The following is an 18,476-nucleotide window of genomic DNA, read 5'->3' as shown; positions in this document are numbered from 1 at the left end:
GTGGCAGCAGTGTGTAGGAGGGAGGTTCCTAGGTGTGAGTAGTGTGCAGAAGGGCATGAGACAAAGGAATGTAGGGATGCCCATGGGGCTGGGGATCAGAATTATTATTTTTTAATTATTTAACCAGGTATTTAACCAGGTAAGCTAGTTGAGAACAAGTTGTCATTTACAACTGTGACCTGGCCAAGATAATGTAAAGCAGTGCGACAAAAACAACAACCCAGAGTTACATATAAACAAATGTACAGTCAATAACACAATAGAAAAGTCTATATACAGTGTGTGCAAATGTAGAAGATTAGGGAGGTAAGGCAATAAATAGACCATGGAGGCTAAATAATTACAATTAGCATTAACACCGGAGTGATAGATGTGCAGATGATGATGTGCAAGTAGAGATACTGGGGTGCAAAAGAGAAAAAAGCTAAATAACAATATGGGGATGAGGTAGTTGGGTGTGCTATTTACAGATTGGCTGTGTACAGGTACAGTGATCGGTAAGCAGCTCTGACAGCTGATGCTTAAAGTCAGAGAGGGAGATATGAGTCTCCAGCTTCAGTGATTTTTGCAATTCGTTCCATTTATTGGCAGCGGAGAACTGGAAGGAAAGGCGGCCAAACAAAGGATATGTTGACAGAGTCGGAGCAGGTCTTTTTGCTGATGCCATGTCATATATATTTTTTAATGACATTATTTTTTCGTGTGTGTCAATTTCGACCAGAGTTACACATGGAATAAACAAACATACAGTCAATAACACAATAGAAAAAGTATATATACAGTGTGTGCAAATGAGGTAAGATAAGTGAGGGAAGGCAATGAATAGGCCATAGCGGCGAAATAATTACAATATAGCAATTAAACACTGGAGTGATGAATGTGCAGAAGATGAATGTGCAAGTAGAGATACTGGGGTGCAAAGGAGCAAAATAAATAACAGTTTGGGAATGAGGCAGTTGGTTGGGCTATTTACAGATGAGCTATGTACAGGTGCAGTGATCTGTGAGCTGCTCTGACAGCTGGTGCTTAAAGCTAGTGAGGGAGATATGAATTTATAGCTTCAGTGATTTTTGTAGTTTGTTCCAGTCATTGGCAGCAGAGAACTGGAAAGAAAGGCGGCTGAAGGAGGAATTGGCTTTGGGGGTGACCAGTGAAATATACCTGCTGGAGCACGTGCTCTGGGTGGGTGCTGCTATGGTGACTAGTGAGCTGAGATTTTATTGTATTTTTTTATTTTACCTTTATTTAACTAGGCAAGACAGTTAAGAACAAATTCTTATTTTCAATGACAGCCTAGGAACAGTGGGTTAACTGCCTTGTTCAGGGGCAGAATGACAGATTTGTACCTTGTCAGCTCGGGGACTTGAACTTGCAACCTTTCGGTTACTAGCCCAACGCTCCAACCACCCTGCCGCGGGGCTTTACCTAGCAAAGACTTATAGATGACCTGGAACCAGTGGGTTTGGCGACGAATGTGAAGCGAGGGCCAGCCAACGAGAGCATACAGGTCGCAGTGGTGGGTAGTATATGGGGCTTTGGTGACAAAACGGATGGACTGTGATAGACTGCATCCAATTTGCTGAGTAGAGTGTTGGAGGCTATTTTGTAAATAACATCACCGAAGTCAAGGATTGGTAGGATAGTCAGTTTTACGAGGGTATGTTTGGCTGCATGAGTGAAGGATGCTTTGTTGCTTTGTGATCCTGAGAGGAGTGGTGTGAGTAGTAGAGCTGTACCAGTACAGATGGAGGGGTCCTGAGAGGAGTGGTGTGAGTAGTAGATCTGTACCTGTACAGAGGGATGGACCCTGAGAGGAGTGGTGTGAGTATTAGATCTGTACCTGTACAGAGGGATGGACCCTGAGAGGAGTGGTGTGAGTAGTAGATCTGTACCAGAACAGATGGAGGGATCCTGAGAGGAGGGGTGTGAGTAGTAGATCTGTACAGAGGGAGGGATCCTGTGAGGAGTGGTGTTAGTAGTAGATCTGTACCAGTACAGAGGGAGGGATCCTGAGAGGAGTGGTGTGAGTAGTAGATCTGTACCTGTACAGAGGGATGGACCCTGAGAGGAGTGGTGTGAGTAGTAGATCTGTACCAGAACAGATGGAGGGATCCTGAGAGGAGGGGTGTGAGTAGTAGATCTGTACCAGTACAGAGGGAGGGATCCTGAGAGGAGTGGTGTGAGTATTAGATCTGTACCTGTACAGAGGGATGGACCCTGAGAGGAGTGGTGTGAGTAGTAGATCTGTACCAGAACAGATGGAGGGATCCTGAGAGGAGGGGTGTGAGTAGTAGATCTGTACAGAGGGAGGGATCCTGTGAGGAGTGGTAGATCTGTACCTGTACAGAGGGAGGGGTCCTGAGAGGAGTGGTGTGAGTAGTAGATCTGTACCTGTACAGAGGGATGGACCCTGAGAGGAGTGGTGTGAGTATTAGATCTGTACCTGTACAGAGGGATGGACCCTGAGAGGAGTGGTGTGAGTAGTAGATCTGTACCAGTACAGAGGGAGGGATCCTGAGAGGAGGGGTGTGAGTAGTAGATCTGTACCAGTACAGAGGGAGGGATCCTGAGAGGAGTGGTGTGAGTAGTAGATCTGTACCAGAACAGATGGAGGGATCCTGAGAGGAGGGGTGTGAGTAGTAGATCTGTACCAGTACAGAGGGAGGGATCCTGAGAGGAGTGGTGTGAGTTGTAGATCTGTACCTGTACAGAGGGATAGGCCAACAAGTGTTATATGTTTCAGTAAGATTGGATTTTTAGCATTTATAGTAATGGTTATCAACTGTACTGCAAGGATGGAATGTAAGTCACAGCAAATTGAGGTTGTGGTGGCAGCTGCAGAGAGGTATTTGGGTGTGTGAGACGTGACATCAGAAGAGTTACAGGGTGTGTTGTGGTGGTGTCCCATCCTTTCAGGTTGTTGGCTGAGGTAGGACTAAATAGATTTACATAGTGGAGTAGGGTGGTGATATTTTTAAATTATTTTTATTTTTTAGTGAGTGTAGTGTTACATGGTAGGGTATTTGTATATATATTGTTTTCAAGCAAAGGAGAAGCGAGTTGTAATCCAGTCTAGTAGGTGGCGGTAATGCAACATTGGATACTAACCGCCCTTAAACCTCAGCGAAGAAGAAGAATTCGAAACGCCTTTTTGCCTCTTTCTGTTTGGTTCTGCGGGTTTCTGTAGTTGTGGTCCATGCATATCTGCGTCCATGTGTTAACTTGAGTTTTGCAACAAATAGCTAGTGAGTTATTACCGTTGTCATACAGTAAATATACATAATCATCAAATACAGCTACATGTTAAGTTGTCAACTTGGGAAAGTGCGCCGCAGATAAGGTAATCGTTTTTATCTTACTTGATAGCTAAATACCGGTAGCTAGCTAGTTAGCGCTTCGGCTCATTTCAATGCAGTCAGTTAGCTTTGTGAACTTAGCCGGTGTCCGCATGTACAAGTTGCAAGTGTTTTATCATAACTTTTTTGGTGTGAATGTTCATGTTAGTTAGATTGCTGGTGTCTTTTTTTTTCTCTGACAAAACAAGCTCTGACTACATTGAAAGGGGTGCGCCCTGGTTTATGTAGCTAGCGTGCTACCTTAGCAAGCTGCTCTGACTTCAGCTCAGGCATCAGTAACGTTATAGATCATCTTTGCTTCAAACCATGGTTTAGCTAACAGTCTTTGTCCAACAGCTCATTTTCTCTGTGTGTGTTGTCAGTTCATGCTCTGTTCTAAACTGTGGAGGAAGAGCCCCAAGTCGAACCAATATCTGTTTTTCCATCACACCAGTACTGTGTAACCTCATCGAAAATAAGACTTTGTTCTTAACTGACTTAAATAAAGGTCAAATTAAAATAAAAAACCTAGCCCAATATGTACTCTAACTTGACTCCTTAAGGTCCTTAAGGAGACCTATGTTATTTTCAGAGGTATAATTTACTGTCTCTGACATCTAAACGTGAATCTATTCTCAATTGCAATATGGTTCTAGAAACATAAAACCCATGACTTTCATATGACATCAAAATAATTAAACAAATGCAAAATATACACTTACTGTACACCGCAAGCGATGCGTGTTAATTTTCAGACCGAGAATCTGGTCTCTTAACAAAACTCCCCCGGACAGTAGACGCCTTCGTCTGATGACTCTTATGTGTAATGTAATGGCACTGATAGTCATGATCAATGTCTGTGTGTGACAACTGTGACCGTTATAACACATTGTTGTCATTTCTTCCAGGACTGAGAAGTGCCCTATGCTGATCATCACTGCTCGGCTACTCCCCCTCTTAACTGTACCCTTCACCCACCAGAGGATTCTAAGGACAGTTGTTGCCTACAGGGGACTGAGAACCATGGAGCCCCTCAGGGCCCCTCAGGATCCACAAGTTAACACCACCCTGTCTGGGGTAGACACCAAGCCTCAGCCCCCTACTTCTGGAGCCCCAATGGAGGGCTTGAACCCAAGTCCAGCTGCCTCAACACCTGACCAGGAGATGCCCCCGACAACAGGGTTGTTGCCAGGGGAGACAGTTGTCAGGGAGGGCAAGGCAGCCATATTGTTTCCCAGTGCCAACGAGGTGTTTTACAACCCTGTGCAGGAGTTCAACAGAGATCTGACGTGAGTTTGACTGATGGGGCTTATTCACTAGGAAGTAAACGAAAGAGGGACCTACCTGAATTAGTCCAATAGAAACTCTCATACAGTTTGCTTTGGTGTGCACTTATGAATACACCCCTAATGGTCTTTTATCCCTTAGCTGGCCCAACATTCAGCTCAAGGCTGCATTGTCAACATATACCTTATCCCTGGACATATTATGGGATATATGCATACATTGCAATTTGGATGTTTTCCTATGGGTCTGTAAGCCTTCAGTTGAAGAAACTGCATTCAACATGGCTTATGTAGAGCTGAATCTGCGAAGAAAGTATAGCTATAGTCAGAGCCATGTATTTACACTGAATAAAAATATAAACGCAACATGCAACAATTTAAAAGAGTTTACTGAGTTACAGTTCATATGAGGAAATCAGTCAATTGAAGTAAATGAATTAGGCCCTAATCTATGGCCCTAATCTATAGATTTCACATGACTGGGAATACAAATATACATCTGTTGGTCACAGATACTTTAAAAAAGGTAGGGGTGTGGATCAGAAACCCAGTCAGTATCTGGTGTGACCACCATTTGCCTCATGCAGTGCGACACATCTCCTTCGTATAGACTGTTGATTGTGGCCTGTGAAATGTTGTCCCACTCCTCTTCAATGGCTGTGAAGTTTCTGGATATTGGTGGGAACTGGAACACGCTGTCGTATACATTGATCCAGAGCATCCCAAACATGCTCAATGGGTGACATGTCTGGTGACTATGCAGGCCATGGAAGAACTGGGACATTTTCAGCTTCCAGGAATCGTGTACAGATTCTTGTGACATGGGGCCGTGCATTATCATGCTGAAACATGAGGTGATGACGGCAGATAAATGGCACAACAAATTGCCTCAGGATCTCATCACGGTGTCTCTGTACATCCAAATTGGCAACGATAAAATGCAATTGTGTTCGATGTTTGTACCTTATGCCTGCCCATACCATCATCCCACTGCCACCATGGGACACTGTTCAAAACGTTGACATCAGCAAGCCCACACGACACCATACACGCTATCTGCCCGGTACAGTTGAAACTGGGATTAATCCGTGAAGAGCACACTTCTCCAGCGTGCCAGTGGCCATTGAAGGTGATCATTTGCCCACTGAAGTCGGTTACGATGCTGAACTGCAGTCAGGTCAAGACCCTGGTGAGGACGACCAGCACTCAGATCAGCTTCCCTGAAATGGTTTCTGACAGTTGGTGCAGAAATTCTTCAGGTGTGGAAACTCATTTTCATCAGCTGACATGGTGGCTGGTCTCAGACGACCCCTCAGGTGAAGAAGCTGATGTGGAGGTTCTGGGCTGGCCACACGTGGTCTGCGGTTGTGAGGCCGGTTGGATGTACTGCCAAGTTCTCTAAAATGACGTTGGAGGCAGCTTCTGGTAGAGAAATGAACAGTCAATTATCTGGCAACAGCTCTGGTGGACATTCCTGCAGTCAGCATGCCAATTGCACACTCCCTCAACATGAGTGGCATTACTGTGTGACAAAACTGCACATTTTAGAGTGGCCTTTTATTGTCCCCAGCACAAGGTGTGCCTGTGTAATGATCATGTTGTTTAATGAGCTTCTTGATATGCCACCTGTCAGGTGGATGGATTATCTTTGCAAAGGATGGTACAGGGATATAAACTAATTTGTGCTCATTTTGAGAAGTAAGCTTTTTGTGCGTATGGAACATTTTGGGATCTTTTATTTCAGCTCATGAAACATGGAACACTTTACATGTAGAGTTTATACTTTTGTTCAGTATAGACAAAATACATTAGTGGCGCAGCGGTCTAAGGCACTGCATCACAGTGCTAGTAGGCGCCACTACAGACCTGGGTTCGATCCCGGGCTGTATCACAACCAGCTGTGATCGGGAGTCCCATATAGCGGTGCACTATTGGCCCAGCATCATCCGGGTTAGAGGAGGGTTCGACCAGGGGGGGCTTTGTTTGTACCTTCATTTAGGTCGTCATAAATTAAGGTTTTGTTCTTTATTGACTTGCGTAGTTAAACGAAGGTACAATAAATATGGCTCAGGCTATGGTAGCTAGCTGGTTGTTCATCACAGGTACAGGCTATGGTAGCTAGCTGGTTGTTCATCACAGGTACAGGCTATGGTAGCTAGCTGGTTGTTCATCACAGGTACAGGCTATGGTAGCTAGCTGGTTGTTCATCACAGGTACAGGCTATGGTAGCTAGCTGGTTGTTCATCACAGGTACAGGCTATGGTAGCTAGCTGGTTGTTCATCACAGGTACAGGCTATGGTAGCTAGCTGGTTGTTCATCACAGGTACAGGCTATGGTAGCTAGCTGGTTGTTCATCACAGGTACAGCCTATGGTAGCTAGCTGGTTGTTCATCACAGGTACAAGCTATGGTAGCTAGCTGGTTGTTCATCACAGGTACAGGCTATGGTAGCTAGCTGGTTGTTCATCACAGGTACACCTGTTTCATCTCATGTCTCAGTCTTGCCCCCCTTCTCTCCAGGTGTGCGGTGGTTACAGAGTTTGCCCGGGAGCAGATGGCCCGGAGGGGGGTGAAGGTGGTAGTGCCAGGGGAGAAGGAGAGGGTGGTGGTCAATCTAGCTGACGAGAAGAAAGAGGAGACAGAGATGCAGACAGGGGAGGAAGGAGGAGAGGAGCCAGTCGTAACTGCTTCAGTGGGGGAGTGCTGTAAGGTATGAAAAAGCGTGTGTGTGCATCCATGTTCCAACCCTACTGTTCTCCTCTCCACAATGGTCTACCAGTGTGTTGGTATTCTAACCCTACCATTCTCCTCTCTCCACAATGGTCTGCCAGTGTGTTTGTGATCTAACCCTACCATTCTCCTCTCTCCACAATGGTCTGCCAGTGTGTTGGTATTCTAACCCTACCATTCTCCTCTCTCCACAATGGTCTGCCAGTGTGTTTGTGATCTTACCCTACCATTCTCCTCTCTCCACAATGGTCTGCCAGTGTGTTGGTATTCTAACCCTACTGTTCTCCTCTCTCCACAATGGTCTGCCAGTGTGTTGGTATTCTAACCCTACCATTCTCCTCTCTCCACAATGGTCTGCCAGTGTGTTGGTATTCTAACCCTACTGTTCTCCTCTCTCCACAATGGTCTGCCAGCGTGTTTGTGTTCTAACCCTACCATTCTCCTCTCTCCACAATGGTCTGCCAGTGTGTTGGTATTCTAACCCTACCGTTCTCCTCTCTCCACAATGGTCTGCCAGTGTGTTTGTGATCTAACCCTACCGTTCTCCTCTCCACAATGGTCTGCCAGTGTGTTTGTGTTCTAACCCTACCGTTCTCCTCTCTCCACAATGGTCTGCCAGTGTGTTGGTATTCTAACCCTACCATTCTTCTCTCTCCACAATGGTCTGCCAGTGTGTTTGTGATCTAACCCTATCATTCTCCTCTCTCCACAATGGTCTGCCAGTGTGTTTGTGTTCTAACCATACCCTTCTCCTCTCTCCACAATGGTCTGCCAGTGTGTTTGTGTTCTAACCCTACCATTCTCCTCTCTCCACAATGGTCTGCCAGTGTGTTTGTGTTCTAACCCTACTGTTCTCCTCTCCATAAAGGTCTGCCAGTGTGTTTGTGTTCTAACCCTACCGTTCTCCTCTCTCCACAATGGTCTGCCAGTGTGTTTGTGTTCTAACCCTACCATTCTCCTCTCTCCACAATGGTCTGCCAGTGTGTTTGTGTTCTAACCCTACTGTTCTCCTCTCCATAAAGGTCTGCCAGTGTGTTTGTGTTCTAACCCTACCGTTCTCCTCTCTCCACAATGGTCTGCCAGTGTGTTTGTGTTCTAACCCTACCCTTCTCTTCTCTCAACAATGGTCTGCCAGTGTGTTGGTATTCTAACCCTATCATTCTCCATCCAGAATGGTCTGCGTGTGTTGGAGGGTCTGGCAGCGTCTGGCCTACGCTCTGTGAGGTTTGCTCTGGAGGTGCCTGGTCTACGTAGCGTCACGGCTAACGACTTCTCAGCCAAGGCTGCTGCCCTCATCGCCCGCAATGCCCAGCACAACGGAGTCACACACCTACTGCAGGCCAGCCAGAGAGATGCCAGGTTGGTCTCGCTCTCTCCTTCATGTATCTCATTCTTTTCTTCTCTTATTGTCTTCTTTTTTTGTTTATCTATGCTCACTGACACACTCAGACAGTCTTCTCGAAGTCAAACTATCACTCTCCATTTATCTTTTCTCCCTATTATTCAGTCTCTCCCTCTTTACCTCTCTTTTGATCCACCTCTTTCTCCTAACCTCTGCCCCCCCATCATGTTAATCCCTCCCTGTCTCGTTCCTCCATGTTAATCCATCCTTGTCTCGTTCCTCCATCATGTTAATCCCTCCCTGTCTCGTTCCTCCATGTTAATCCATCCCTGTCTCGTTCCTCCATCATGTTAATCCATCCCTGTCTCGTTCCTCCATCATGTTAATCCCTCCCTGTCTCGTTCCTCCATGTTAATCCATCCCTGTCTCGTTCCTCCATCATGTTAATCCCTCCCTGTCTCGTTCCTCCATGTTAATCCCTCCCTGTCTCGTTCCTCCATCATGTTAATCCCTCCCTGTCTCGTTCCTCCATGTTAATCCCTCCCTGTCTCGTTCCTCCATCATGTTAATCCCTCCCTGTCTCGTTCCTCCATGTTAATCCCTCCCTCTCTCGTTCCTCCATCGTGTTAATCCCTCCCTGTCTCGTTCCTCCATGTTAATCCCTCCCTGTCTCGTTCCTCCATCATGTTAATCCCTCCCTGTCTCGTTCCTCCAGCGTGTTAATCCCTCCCTGTCTCATTCCTCCAGCGTGTTAATCCCTCCCTGTCTCGTTCCTCCATCATGTTAATCCCTCCCTGTCTCGTTCCTCCATCATGTTAATCCCTCCCTGTCTCGTTCCTCCATCGTGTTAATCCCTCCCTGTCTCGTTCCTCCATCGTGTTAATCCCTCCCTCTCTCGTTCCTCCATCGTGTTAATCCCTCCCTGTCTCGTTCCTCCTCCATCGTGTTAATCCCTCCCTGTCTCGTTCCTCCTCCAGCATGTTAATCCCTCCCTGTCTCGTTCCTCCTCCATCATGTTAATCCCTCCCTGTCTCGTTCCTCCTCCATCATGTTAATCCCTCCCTGTCTCGTTCCTCCTCCATCATGTTAATCCCTCCCTGTCTCGTTCCTCCAGCATGTTAATCCCTCCCTGTCTCGTTCCTCCTCCAGCATGTTAATCCCTCCCTATCTTGTTCCTCCAGCATGCTGATGTATGAGATGCGTGGGAAGAAGGACCGATATGATGTCATAGACCTGGACCCCTACGGAAGCCCCGCCCCTTTCCTGGATGCCGCCGTCCAGGCTGTCGGTGAAGGAGGTCCGTAGATGTCCGTCAGTTATTCTCTCTGCTTAACTTAACATGTTTATGTGTCAGCGACAGATACACTGAGTGCGTTTTCCAGTGTGGTTTTACTAAAAACGTCTCTCTCTCTCTCTCTCCCCCAGGTCTGTTGTGTGTGACGTGTACTGACATGGCTGTGATGGCTGGTAACAGTGGGGAGACCTGCTACAGCAAATACGGCTCTGTCTCCATCAAAGCCAAGTACTGTCATGAGATGGTGAGGAACGCTTGGCTAAACTGTATTCTTGCAGCGTGTATATTCAACTAAAACTGGATGCAAGTGACCTTCGTCTCTCCTGAGCCCGTACGGGAGTTGTAGCGATGAGACAAGATAGTAACTACTAACAATTGGATACCACGAAAAGGGGGTAAAATAAAAAATAAAATAAAAAACTGGATGCAAGAAAACCCTTGTTGGAATAATACGTGTGTAGTAGAAGGAACATTTAGGGAAGTTGTGTGAATACATTTTGAATAGAAGTTTGAGAGTTTGGTCCCTGCTGTGTAGCTTGTCTCATAGCTCTCCTTCTCTACTTTCCCTCTTCTCCCTCGCCACCCCTCTCTTCTCCCTCCTCGCCACCCCTCTCTTCTCTCTCCTCGCCACCCCCCTCTTCTCCCTCCTCGCCACCCCCCTCTTCTCCCTCCTCGCCACCCCCCTCTTCTCCCTCCTCGCCACCCCCCTCTTCTCCCTCCTCGCCACCCTCCTCTTCTCCCTCCTCCCCCAGGCTCTGCGTATCATCCTACACAGTCTGGACCAGAGAGCTGGTGTGTACCAACGGTACATCCACCCCCTGCTCTGTGTCAGTGTGGACTTCTACATACGAGTGTATGTCAGGGTACACACTGGACAGGCCATGGTCAAAAACTCAGCAAGGTATGGACACACACACACACCGTAACACAACACTTTGTCTAGACATGAAGTGTTCATAACGGACTGTGAAGTTGTTATTCTGAAGATATGATGACATTACACCTGGTGTTTCAGTAAACAAGCGTTGGTGTATAACTGTGTTGGCTGTGGCTCGTTCCACTTACAACGACTGGGCAAGAGGACGACTCAGGGAAACCAGTAAGACACTATTTCTCTATATGGGTTATTCCTGTCGAGTTGGGCAACTTGTGTGTGTTAATGTTTCTCTCTGTGGGTTTCAGTATAAAGTACTCTGCAGCCACTGGACCGCCGGTCGGAGCAGAGTGTGAACACTGTGGACACAGACACCAGGTGAGGACACACACACACACACACTCTCAAACACACGTTGTCTCTTACTTTCGCACGCATTCTCTCTTGACACCGTCTCTCCCTCCTCCTCCTCTGTAGCTGGGTGGTCCTATCTGGGGTGAGGCCCTCCATGACGTGAGCTTCGTTCAGAAGGTTCTATCTGCCGTCTCTGGGAACCCGTCCCGCTTTGGAACCGCCCGCCGCATAGAGGGCATGCTCAGCATGGTCACAGAGGTGAGAGGTTAAGGGTCATAGAGGGCATTGTCACAGAGGTGAGAGGTTAGGGGTCGTAGGTCTACAAGAAGCAGTCTGAAATACACTTTATATTACATGGAATAAGACATGGGGGGCCTTTTCTCAACTGCATGCTGCTCTCCTCCTCAAAACCCATTGGAGGAGAAGGTCAGAGGTGAGGGACTTCTCTTTCTCCTCCAATGGGTTTTGAGAAGGAGGTGAGGAGTATGCAGTTGAGATTCTTCCATTGATGCTGATCCAAGGTTAGGTTGGTGTTCTCACTCTTAATGGTAGGATTGGGAGAAAGGGTCAGCTGATCTGAGGTCAGGTTGGTGTTTTCACTCTTAATGGTAGGATTGGGAGAAAGGGTCAGCTGATCTGAGGTCAGGTTGGTGTTTTCACTCTTAATGGTAGGATTGGGAGAAAGGGTCAGCTGATCTGAGGTTAGGTTGGAGTTCTCACTCTTAATGGTAGGATTGGGAGAAAGGGTCAGCTGATCTGAGGTTAGGTTGGAGTTCTCACTCTTAATGGTAGGATTGGGAGAAAGGGTCAGCTGATCTGAGGTCAGGTTGGTGTTTTCACTCTTAATGGTAGGATTGGGAGAAAGGGTCAGCTGATCTGAGGTTAGGTTGGTGTTCTCACTCTTAATGGTAGGATTGGGTAAGAAGAGAAATGGCAAGCTGATCTGAGGTCTGCCTAAGATGAGCCATGTCCAAACTTTAACTGTTGTCTGTGTGTCCAGGAGCTGGAGGATGTGCCTCTATACTACACAGTGGACAACCTGAGCAGCACTGTACACTGCAGCACTCCCCCTCTGCTCCAATTCAGGTCCTACTCTCCCTCTCATATAAGACTGTCCTGTCTGATTACATAAAATACAACTCGCCCCCCCCCCCCCCACCCCTCTATCCTTGAACTCACTCACCCTCTCTCTCTCTCTCTCTTCAGGTCGGCTCTGCTTCATGCAGGCCACAGGGTGTCCTTGTCTCATGCCTGTAAGAATGCTCTAAAGACGGACGCTCCTCCCAGGGTCCTCTGGGACGTCATGCGATGCTGGGTAAGACACAATGCACCATGGGAACCATTTCAATACGGGATGAAACTGAAAGTCCCAATCCGGGTGTAGATCTGACGGTATGTGGTGGTTATGTTGTATCCTGTAGGAAAAGTCCCATTCCGGGTGTAGATATGACGGTATGTGGTGGTTATGTTGTATCCTGTAGGAAAAGTCCCATTCAGGGTGTAGATTTGACGGTATGTGGTGGTTATGTTGTATCCTCCGGGTGTAGATCTGACGGTATGTGGTGGTTATGTTGTATCCTCCGGGTGTAGATATGACGGTATGTGGAGGTTATGTTGTATCCTGTAGGAAAAGTCCCATTCCGGGTGTAGATTTGACGGTATGTGGTGGTTATGTTGTATCCTCCGGGTGTAGATCTGACGGTATGTGGTGGTTATGTTGTATCCTCCGGGTGTAGATATGACGGTATGTGGAGGTTATGTTGTATCCTGTAGGAAAAGTCCCATTCCGGGTGTAGATTTGACGGTATGTGGTGGTTATGTTGTATCCTCCGGGTGTAGATCTGACGGTATGTGGTGGTTATGTTGTATCCTCCGGGTGTAGATATGACGGTATGTGGAGGTTATGTTGTATCCTGTAGGAAAAGTCCCATTCCGGGTGTAGATTTGACGGTATGTGGTGGTTATGTTGTTTCCTCCGGGTGTAGATTTGACGGTATGTGGTGGTTATGTTGTATCCTCTGGGTGTAGATATGACGGTATGTGGAGGTTATGTTGTATCCTCCGGGTGTAGATTTGACAGTGTGTGGTGGTTATGTTGTATCCTCCGGGTGTAGATTTGACAGTATGTGGTGGTTATGTTGTATCCTTCGGGTATAGATTTGACGGTATGTGGTGGTTATGTTGTATCCTTCGGGTGTAGATTTGACAGTGTGTGGTGGTTATGTTGTATCCTCCGGGTGTAGATTTGACGGTATGTGGAGGTTATGTTGTATCCTCCGGGTGTAGATTTGACAGTGTGTGGTGGTTATGTTGTATCCTGCGGGTGTTGTTTTGACGGTATGTGGTGGTTATGTTGTATCCTTCGGGTGTAGATTTGACGGTATGTGGTGGTTATGTTGTATCCTTCGGGTGTAGATTTGACGGTATGTGGTGGTTATGTTGTATCCTTCGGGTATAGATTTGACGGTATGTGGTGGTTATGTTGTATCCTCCGGGTGTAGATTTGACGGTATGTGGAGGTTATGTTGTATCCTTCGGGTGTAGATTTGACGGTATGTGGTGGTTATGTTGTTTCCTCCGGGTGTAGATTTGACAGTATGTGGAGGTTATGTTGTATCCTCCGGGTGTAGATTTGACAGTATGTGGAGGTTATGTTGTATCCTCCGGGTGTAGATTTGACGGTATGTGGTGGTTATGTTGTATCCTTCGGGTGTAGATTTGACGGTATGTGGTGGTTATGTTGTATCCTCCGGGTGTAGATTTGACAGTATGTGGAGGTTATGATGTATCCTCCGGGTGTAGATTTGACGGTATGTGGTGGTTATGTTGTATCCTCCGGGTGTAGATTTGACAGTATGTGGAGGTTATGTTGTATCCTCCGGGTGTAGATTTGACAGTATGTGGAGGTTATGTTGTTTCCTCCGGGTGTAGATTTGACGGTATGTGGTGGTTATGTTGTATCCTTCGGGTGTAGATTTGACGGTATGTGGTGGTTATGTTGTTTCCTCCGGGTGTAGATTTGACGGTATGTGGTGGTTATGTTGTATCCTTCGGGTGTAGATTTGACGGTATGTGGTGGTTATGTTGTATCCTGCAGGAAAAGTCCAATCCTGTGAAGAGAGACAGACTGTCAGAGAGCAGCCCTGCTCACCACATCCTCAATACTGAACCCATGTAAGTCTGGGACTGAACCAACTGCCTGGGAGATGAAGATGCCAGTACAGTTTAACATAGAGATGGTATAATGTAGTGATGAATAAGATTATGGATATTAGGAAAAGGTATGTCCTGTGTCCCCCTTTCTTGCTCTCTCCCCCTCCCCCATATCTCCCCTCTCTCTCTCCTCTCTCTCTCCCCCATCTCTCTCCTCTCTCTCACCCCCTCCCCCATTTCTCTCCTCTCTCGCGCTATCTCTCTCTAGTCTACAGGCGTGTTTTGATGTGAGGGAGGATGCCAATCCCCAGTCTCGCCGTCGCCACCTCACCCGCTTCCAGGAGAACCCTGAGCCTTTCTGGGGGCCCAAGGCCCGCGCCAATGCTGGGTAGGATACACTTATTAATACTAACCCTGTATTTGAACCCTAACCCTAAACCTCAGGCCAGCTGGGGGCCAAGGCTGGGTAGGATACACTTATTAATACTAACCCTGTATTTGAACCCTAACCCTAAACCTCAGGCCAGCTGGGGGCCAAGGCTGGGTAGGATACACTTATTAATACTAACCCTGTATTTGAACCCTAACCCTAAACCCCAGGCCAGCTGGGGGCCAAGGCCCGCACCAATGCTGGGTAGGATACACTTATTAATACTAACCCCGTCCTTGACCCCTAACCCTCAGGCCAGCTGGGGGCCAAGGCCCGCACCAATGCTGGGTAGGATACACTTATTAATACTAACCCCGTCCTTGACCCCTAACCCTAAACCTCAGGCCAGCTGGGGGCCAAGGCCCGGACCCTCAGACACTTATTAATACTAACCCCGTCCTTGACCCCTAACCCTAACCCTCAGGCCAGCTGGGGGCCAAGGCCCGCACCAATGCTGGGTAGGATACACTTATTAATACTAACCCCGTCCTTGACCCCTAACCCTCAGGCCAGCTGGGGGCCAAGGCCCACACCAATGCTGGGTAGGATACACTTATTAATACTAACCCCGTCCTTGACCCCTAACCCTAACCCTCAGGCCAGCTGGGGGCCAAGGCCCGCACCAATGCTGGGTAGGATACACTTATTAATACTAACCCCGTCCTTGACCCCTAACCCTCAGGCCAGCTGGGGGCCAAGGCCCGCACCAATGCTGGGTAGGATACACTTATTAATACTAACCCCGTCCTTGACCCCTAACCCTCAGGCCAGCTGGGGGCCAAGGCCCGCACCAATGCTGGGTAGGATACACTTATTAATACTAACCTCGTCCTTGACCCCTAACCCTAAACCTCAGGCCAGCTGGGGGCCAAGGCCCGCACCAAGGCTGGGTATGGACCCTCAGACACTTATTAATGATGATCTCAACATGAAGTTAGCTAAATAAATATTTATACAGTATTGGGTTAAACCTCTCCCCATTGTTTCTTGCTGTCTCTTTCTCTCCACCTGCCTCTTACTGTGTTCTTCCCTATATTCTCTCTCCTTTCTGTCTTTCAACATATGTTTACATTGCCAAAGCAAGAGAAATAGATAAACAAAAGTGAAATAAACAATAAAAAATGAACAGTAAACATTACACTCACACAAGTTCCAAAATAATAGAGACATTACAAATGTCATATGTCTATATACAGTGTTGTAACAATGTACAAATAGTTAATGTACAAAGGGGAAAATAAGTAAATATGTTTTGTATTTACAATGGTGTTTGTTCTTCACTGGTTGACCTTTTCTTGTGGTCACAAATCTTGCTGCTGTGACACACTGTGGAATTTCACCCAGTAGAATGGGAGTTTATCAAAATTGGATTTGTTTTCTAATTCTTTGTTGGTCTGTGTAATCTGAGGGAAATATGTCTCTAATATGGTCATACATTTGGCAGGAGGTTAGGAAGTGCAGCTCAGTTTCCACCTCATTTTGTGGGCAGTGTGCACATAATCTGTCTTCTCTTGAAAGCCATGTCTGCCTACGGTGGCCTTTCTCAATAGCAAGGCTATGCTCACTGAGTCTGTACATAGTCAAAGCTTTCCTTAATTTTGGGTCAGTCACAGTGGTCAGGTATTGTGCCACTGTGTACTCTCTGTGTAGGGCCAAATAGCATTCTAGTTTGCTCTGTTTTTTGTAAATTCTTTCCAATGTGTCAAGTAATTATCTTTTTGTTTTCTCATGTTTTGGTTGGGTCTAATTGTGCTGTTGTCCTGGGGCTCTGTGTGTTTGTGTTTGTGAACAAAGCCCCAGGACCAGCTTGCTTAGAGGACTCTTCTCCAGGTTCATCTCTCTGTAGGTGATGGCTTTGTTATGGAAGGTTTGGGAATCACTTCCTTTTAGAGTTTTGATAATTAGTGGGTACCGGCCTAATTCTGCTCTGCATGCTTCATTTGGTGTTTTACATTGTATACAGAGGATATTTTTGCAGAATTCTGCATGCAGAGTCTCAATTTGGTGTCTCTCTCTCTCTCTCAGTGGTGGAGGTATCTCATCAGACCTGGAGGACAGGAGGAAACAGGGTCAAAACAAGAGGAAGAACCAGATCACTGACGCCACCCAGCTTAAGAGCTTCCCCTGCAAGAGGTTCAGGAAGGTATGGGAGCACATTTTCCCTCCCCACACCCTGTAACACTAGGCATTGCATTACACAAGATTCAGAAAGTCCGAAAGTTGCAAGAGCTTCCCTTGCAAAAGGTACAGGGAAACACCCCACAATAACCATATAGACATAGTAGAATTGTAAGGCTGCGTTTACACAGGTAGCCCAATGCTGATCTTTTTACACTAATTGGTATTTTGACCAATCAGACCAGCTCTAAAAAGAGATCTGATGTGAAAAGATCTGATTTGATTTCTCAAAAAAGGCTATTAGGAGAAAAAATATCAGAATTGGGCTGCCTGTGTAGAGGCAGCCACAGGAATGTTTCACAGGAGCTTTCTCTTTGGTGAAATGTTCTGAAGGGTGTGAGCACACTCTGTTCTTTTCATAATAACACTGTCGGCATAGTAACCGTACACTACCAGAGAACAAGGTGTTCTATCTCCCCAGCAACAGACAGTGCCTCATTAATTATGAATCATCATAACACTTCAGCTATTATTACAGATACATTTTCCACACAATAATAAACCTAAACTGGCATTGTTAAATACTTATTGGCTTGAAGGGCATTCTAGAGCTTGCAATATTTCCCTATAACGCACGGTAGAATTGAAGGGCTTATACATATTTAGTTTGAGCTGCTTTTTAAAGTAAGTCTAATTGGAAAAAGTATTGTTTTTAAATTTGATTTTCCTAATAGCCAGCTCAGACTGATGGTTGGGTTAGCTAAACTAGCGAGTCTGTTAGCTACAGTAGTTGCCTTGGTAACCAAGCAATCTAGGTAACTTGCTAGCTACTTCAGTGGATGTTGAACACATTTCTAGTGGTAAATATGTTAAATTCTAGCCTTGGTGTAAAAGGGATATTCAACATGGGGCTCTATGTGTTCTGTGGGAAAGGAAGGTCAGTTTCACTCCGCTCGTGTCTAGTTGATCATCTTCTATGTCATTCATTATTTTACATAGGACACATTGATTATGATTTGCATATGTTTTTCCCCCTCCCTTTTCTGCCACTCGTCCCCCCTCCCCTTCTCTCTCTCTCTCTCTCTCTCTCCAGGGGAAATGCACACACGGTGAAAAATGCTGTTACTCCCATGACCTGGAACAGACTGACCAAATGGAGTGATTCCTTCCTCTCTTTTCTTCCCTCCCACTTGGTATCCTCATGTCCAGCTCAGCAGAATCTGTCCACTAAGGTATACTGGACACAATCATGACGAAGCAACCAGGTGAAACTCCAGGCCCCTGACATAACTAACTTTGAACTCCGGTTATGACTCCGGGGTGACGTTTCCCCCTTGGTACAAATCTAAGATCAGCTTCCCCTCCCCCAATCCTCTACATTACCATTAGTGGGGAGAATGCAAAACTGACCCAATATCAGCATCTATGGGCAACTTCATTATGGGATGTCTAGTTAGCCCTGTATTGGAAATACACATACTGGCTTCATACTGAAGTGAAGCATCAATTCTGTTTTATTTATGACTGTTGTGACAGTCTAATAAAAGTCTTCATGACAAA

At 46.5% G+C, this 18,476-nt stretch overlaps 1 protein-coding gene across 3 annotated transcripts in view; it reads left to right on the top strand.

Annotated features, from left to right (window-relative positions):
- Positions 1-18,476, top strand: part of LOC110485344 (tRNA (guanine(26)-N(2))-dimethyltransferase) — a 20,342-nt gene extending 1,866 nt beyond the window's left edge. The window contains exons 1-16 of one of the 3 annotated variants that reach the window (XM_036942321.1): positions 3,139-3,340; positions 4,244-4,624; positions 7,142-7,331; positions 8,523-8,710; positions 9,875-9,990; positions 10,119-10,231; positions 10,740-10,888; positions 11,003-11,086; positions 11,170-11,239; positions 11,339-11,473; positions 12,216-12,301; positions 12,422-12,530; positions 14,313-14,389; positions 14,637-14,756; positions 16,824-16,941; positions 18,010-18,476. In XM_036942321.1, the coding sequence (XP_036798216.1) occupies positions 4,260-4,624; positions 7,142-7,331; positions 8,523-8,710; positions 9,875-9,990; positions 10,119-10,231; positions 10,740-10,888; positions 11,003-11,086; positions 11,170-11,239; positions 11,339-11,473; positions 12,216-12,301; positions 12,422-12,530; positions 14,313-14,389; positions 14,637-14,756; positions 16,824-16,941; positions 18,010-18,078 (1,989 nt within the window). In that variant the 5' untranslated portion in view covers positions 3,139-3,340; positions 4,244-4,259 and the 3' untranslated portion in view covers positions 18,079-18,476. Of the gene's footprint in view, positions 1-3,138; positions 3,341-4,243; positions 4,625-7,141; positions 7,332-8,522; positions 8,711-9,874; positions 9,991-10,118; positions 10,232-10,739; positions 10,889-11,002; positions 11,087-11,169; positions 11,240-11,338; positions 11,474-12,215; positions 12,302-12,421; positions 12,531-12,636; positions 12,712-14,312; positions 14,390-14,636; positions 14,757-16,823; positions 16,942-18,009 lie in introns of those variants that run through there. The other 2 variants (XM_036942320.1, XM_036942322.1) reach the window with 2 other exon arrangements.

This window comes from Oncorhynchus mykiss, chromosome 13 (assembly GCF_013265735.2).
Source record: "Oncorhynchus mykiss isolate Arlee chromosome 13, USDA_OmykA_1.1, whole genome shotgun sequence".
Classification (NCBI taxonomy): domain Eukaryota; kingdom Metazoa; phylum Chordata; class Actinopteri; order Salmoniformes; family Salmonidae; genus Oncorhynchus; species Oncorhynchus mykiss.
The sequence above is the reverse complement of the archived record's forward strand: the minus strand, read 5'-3'. Positions and strand labels throughout refer to the sequence as shown.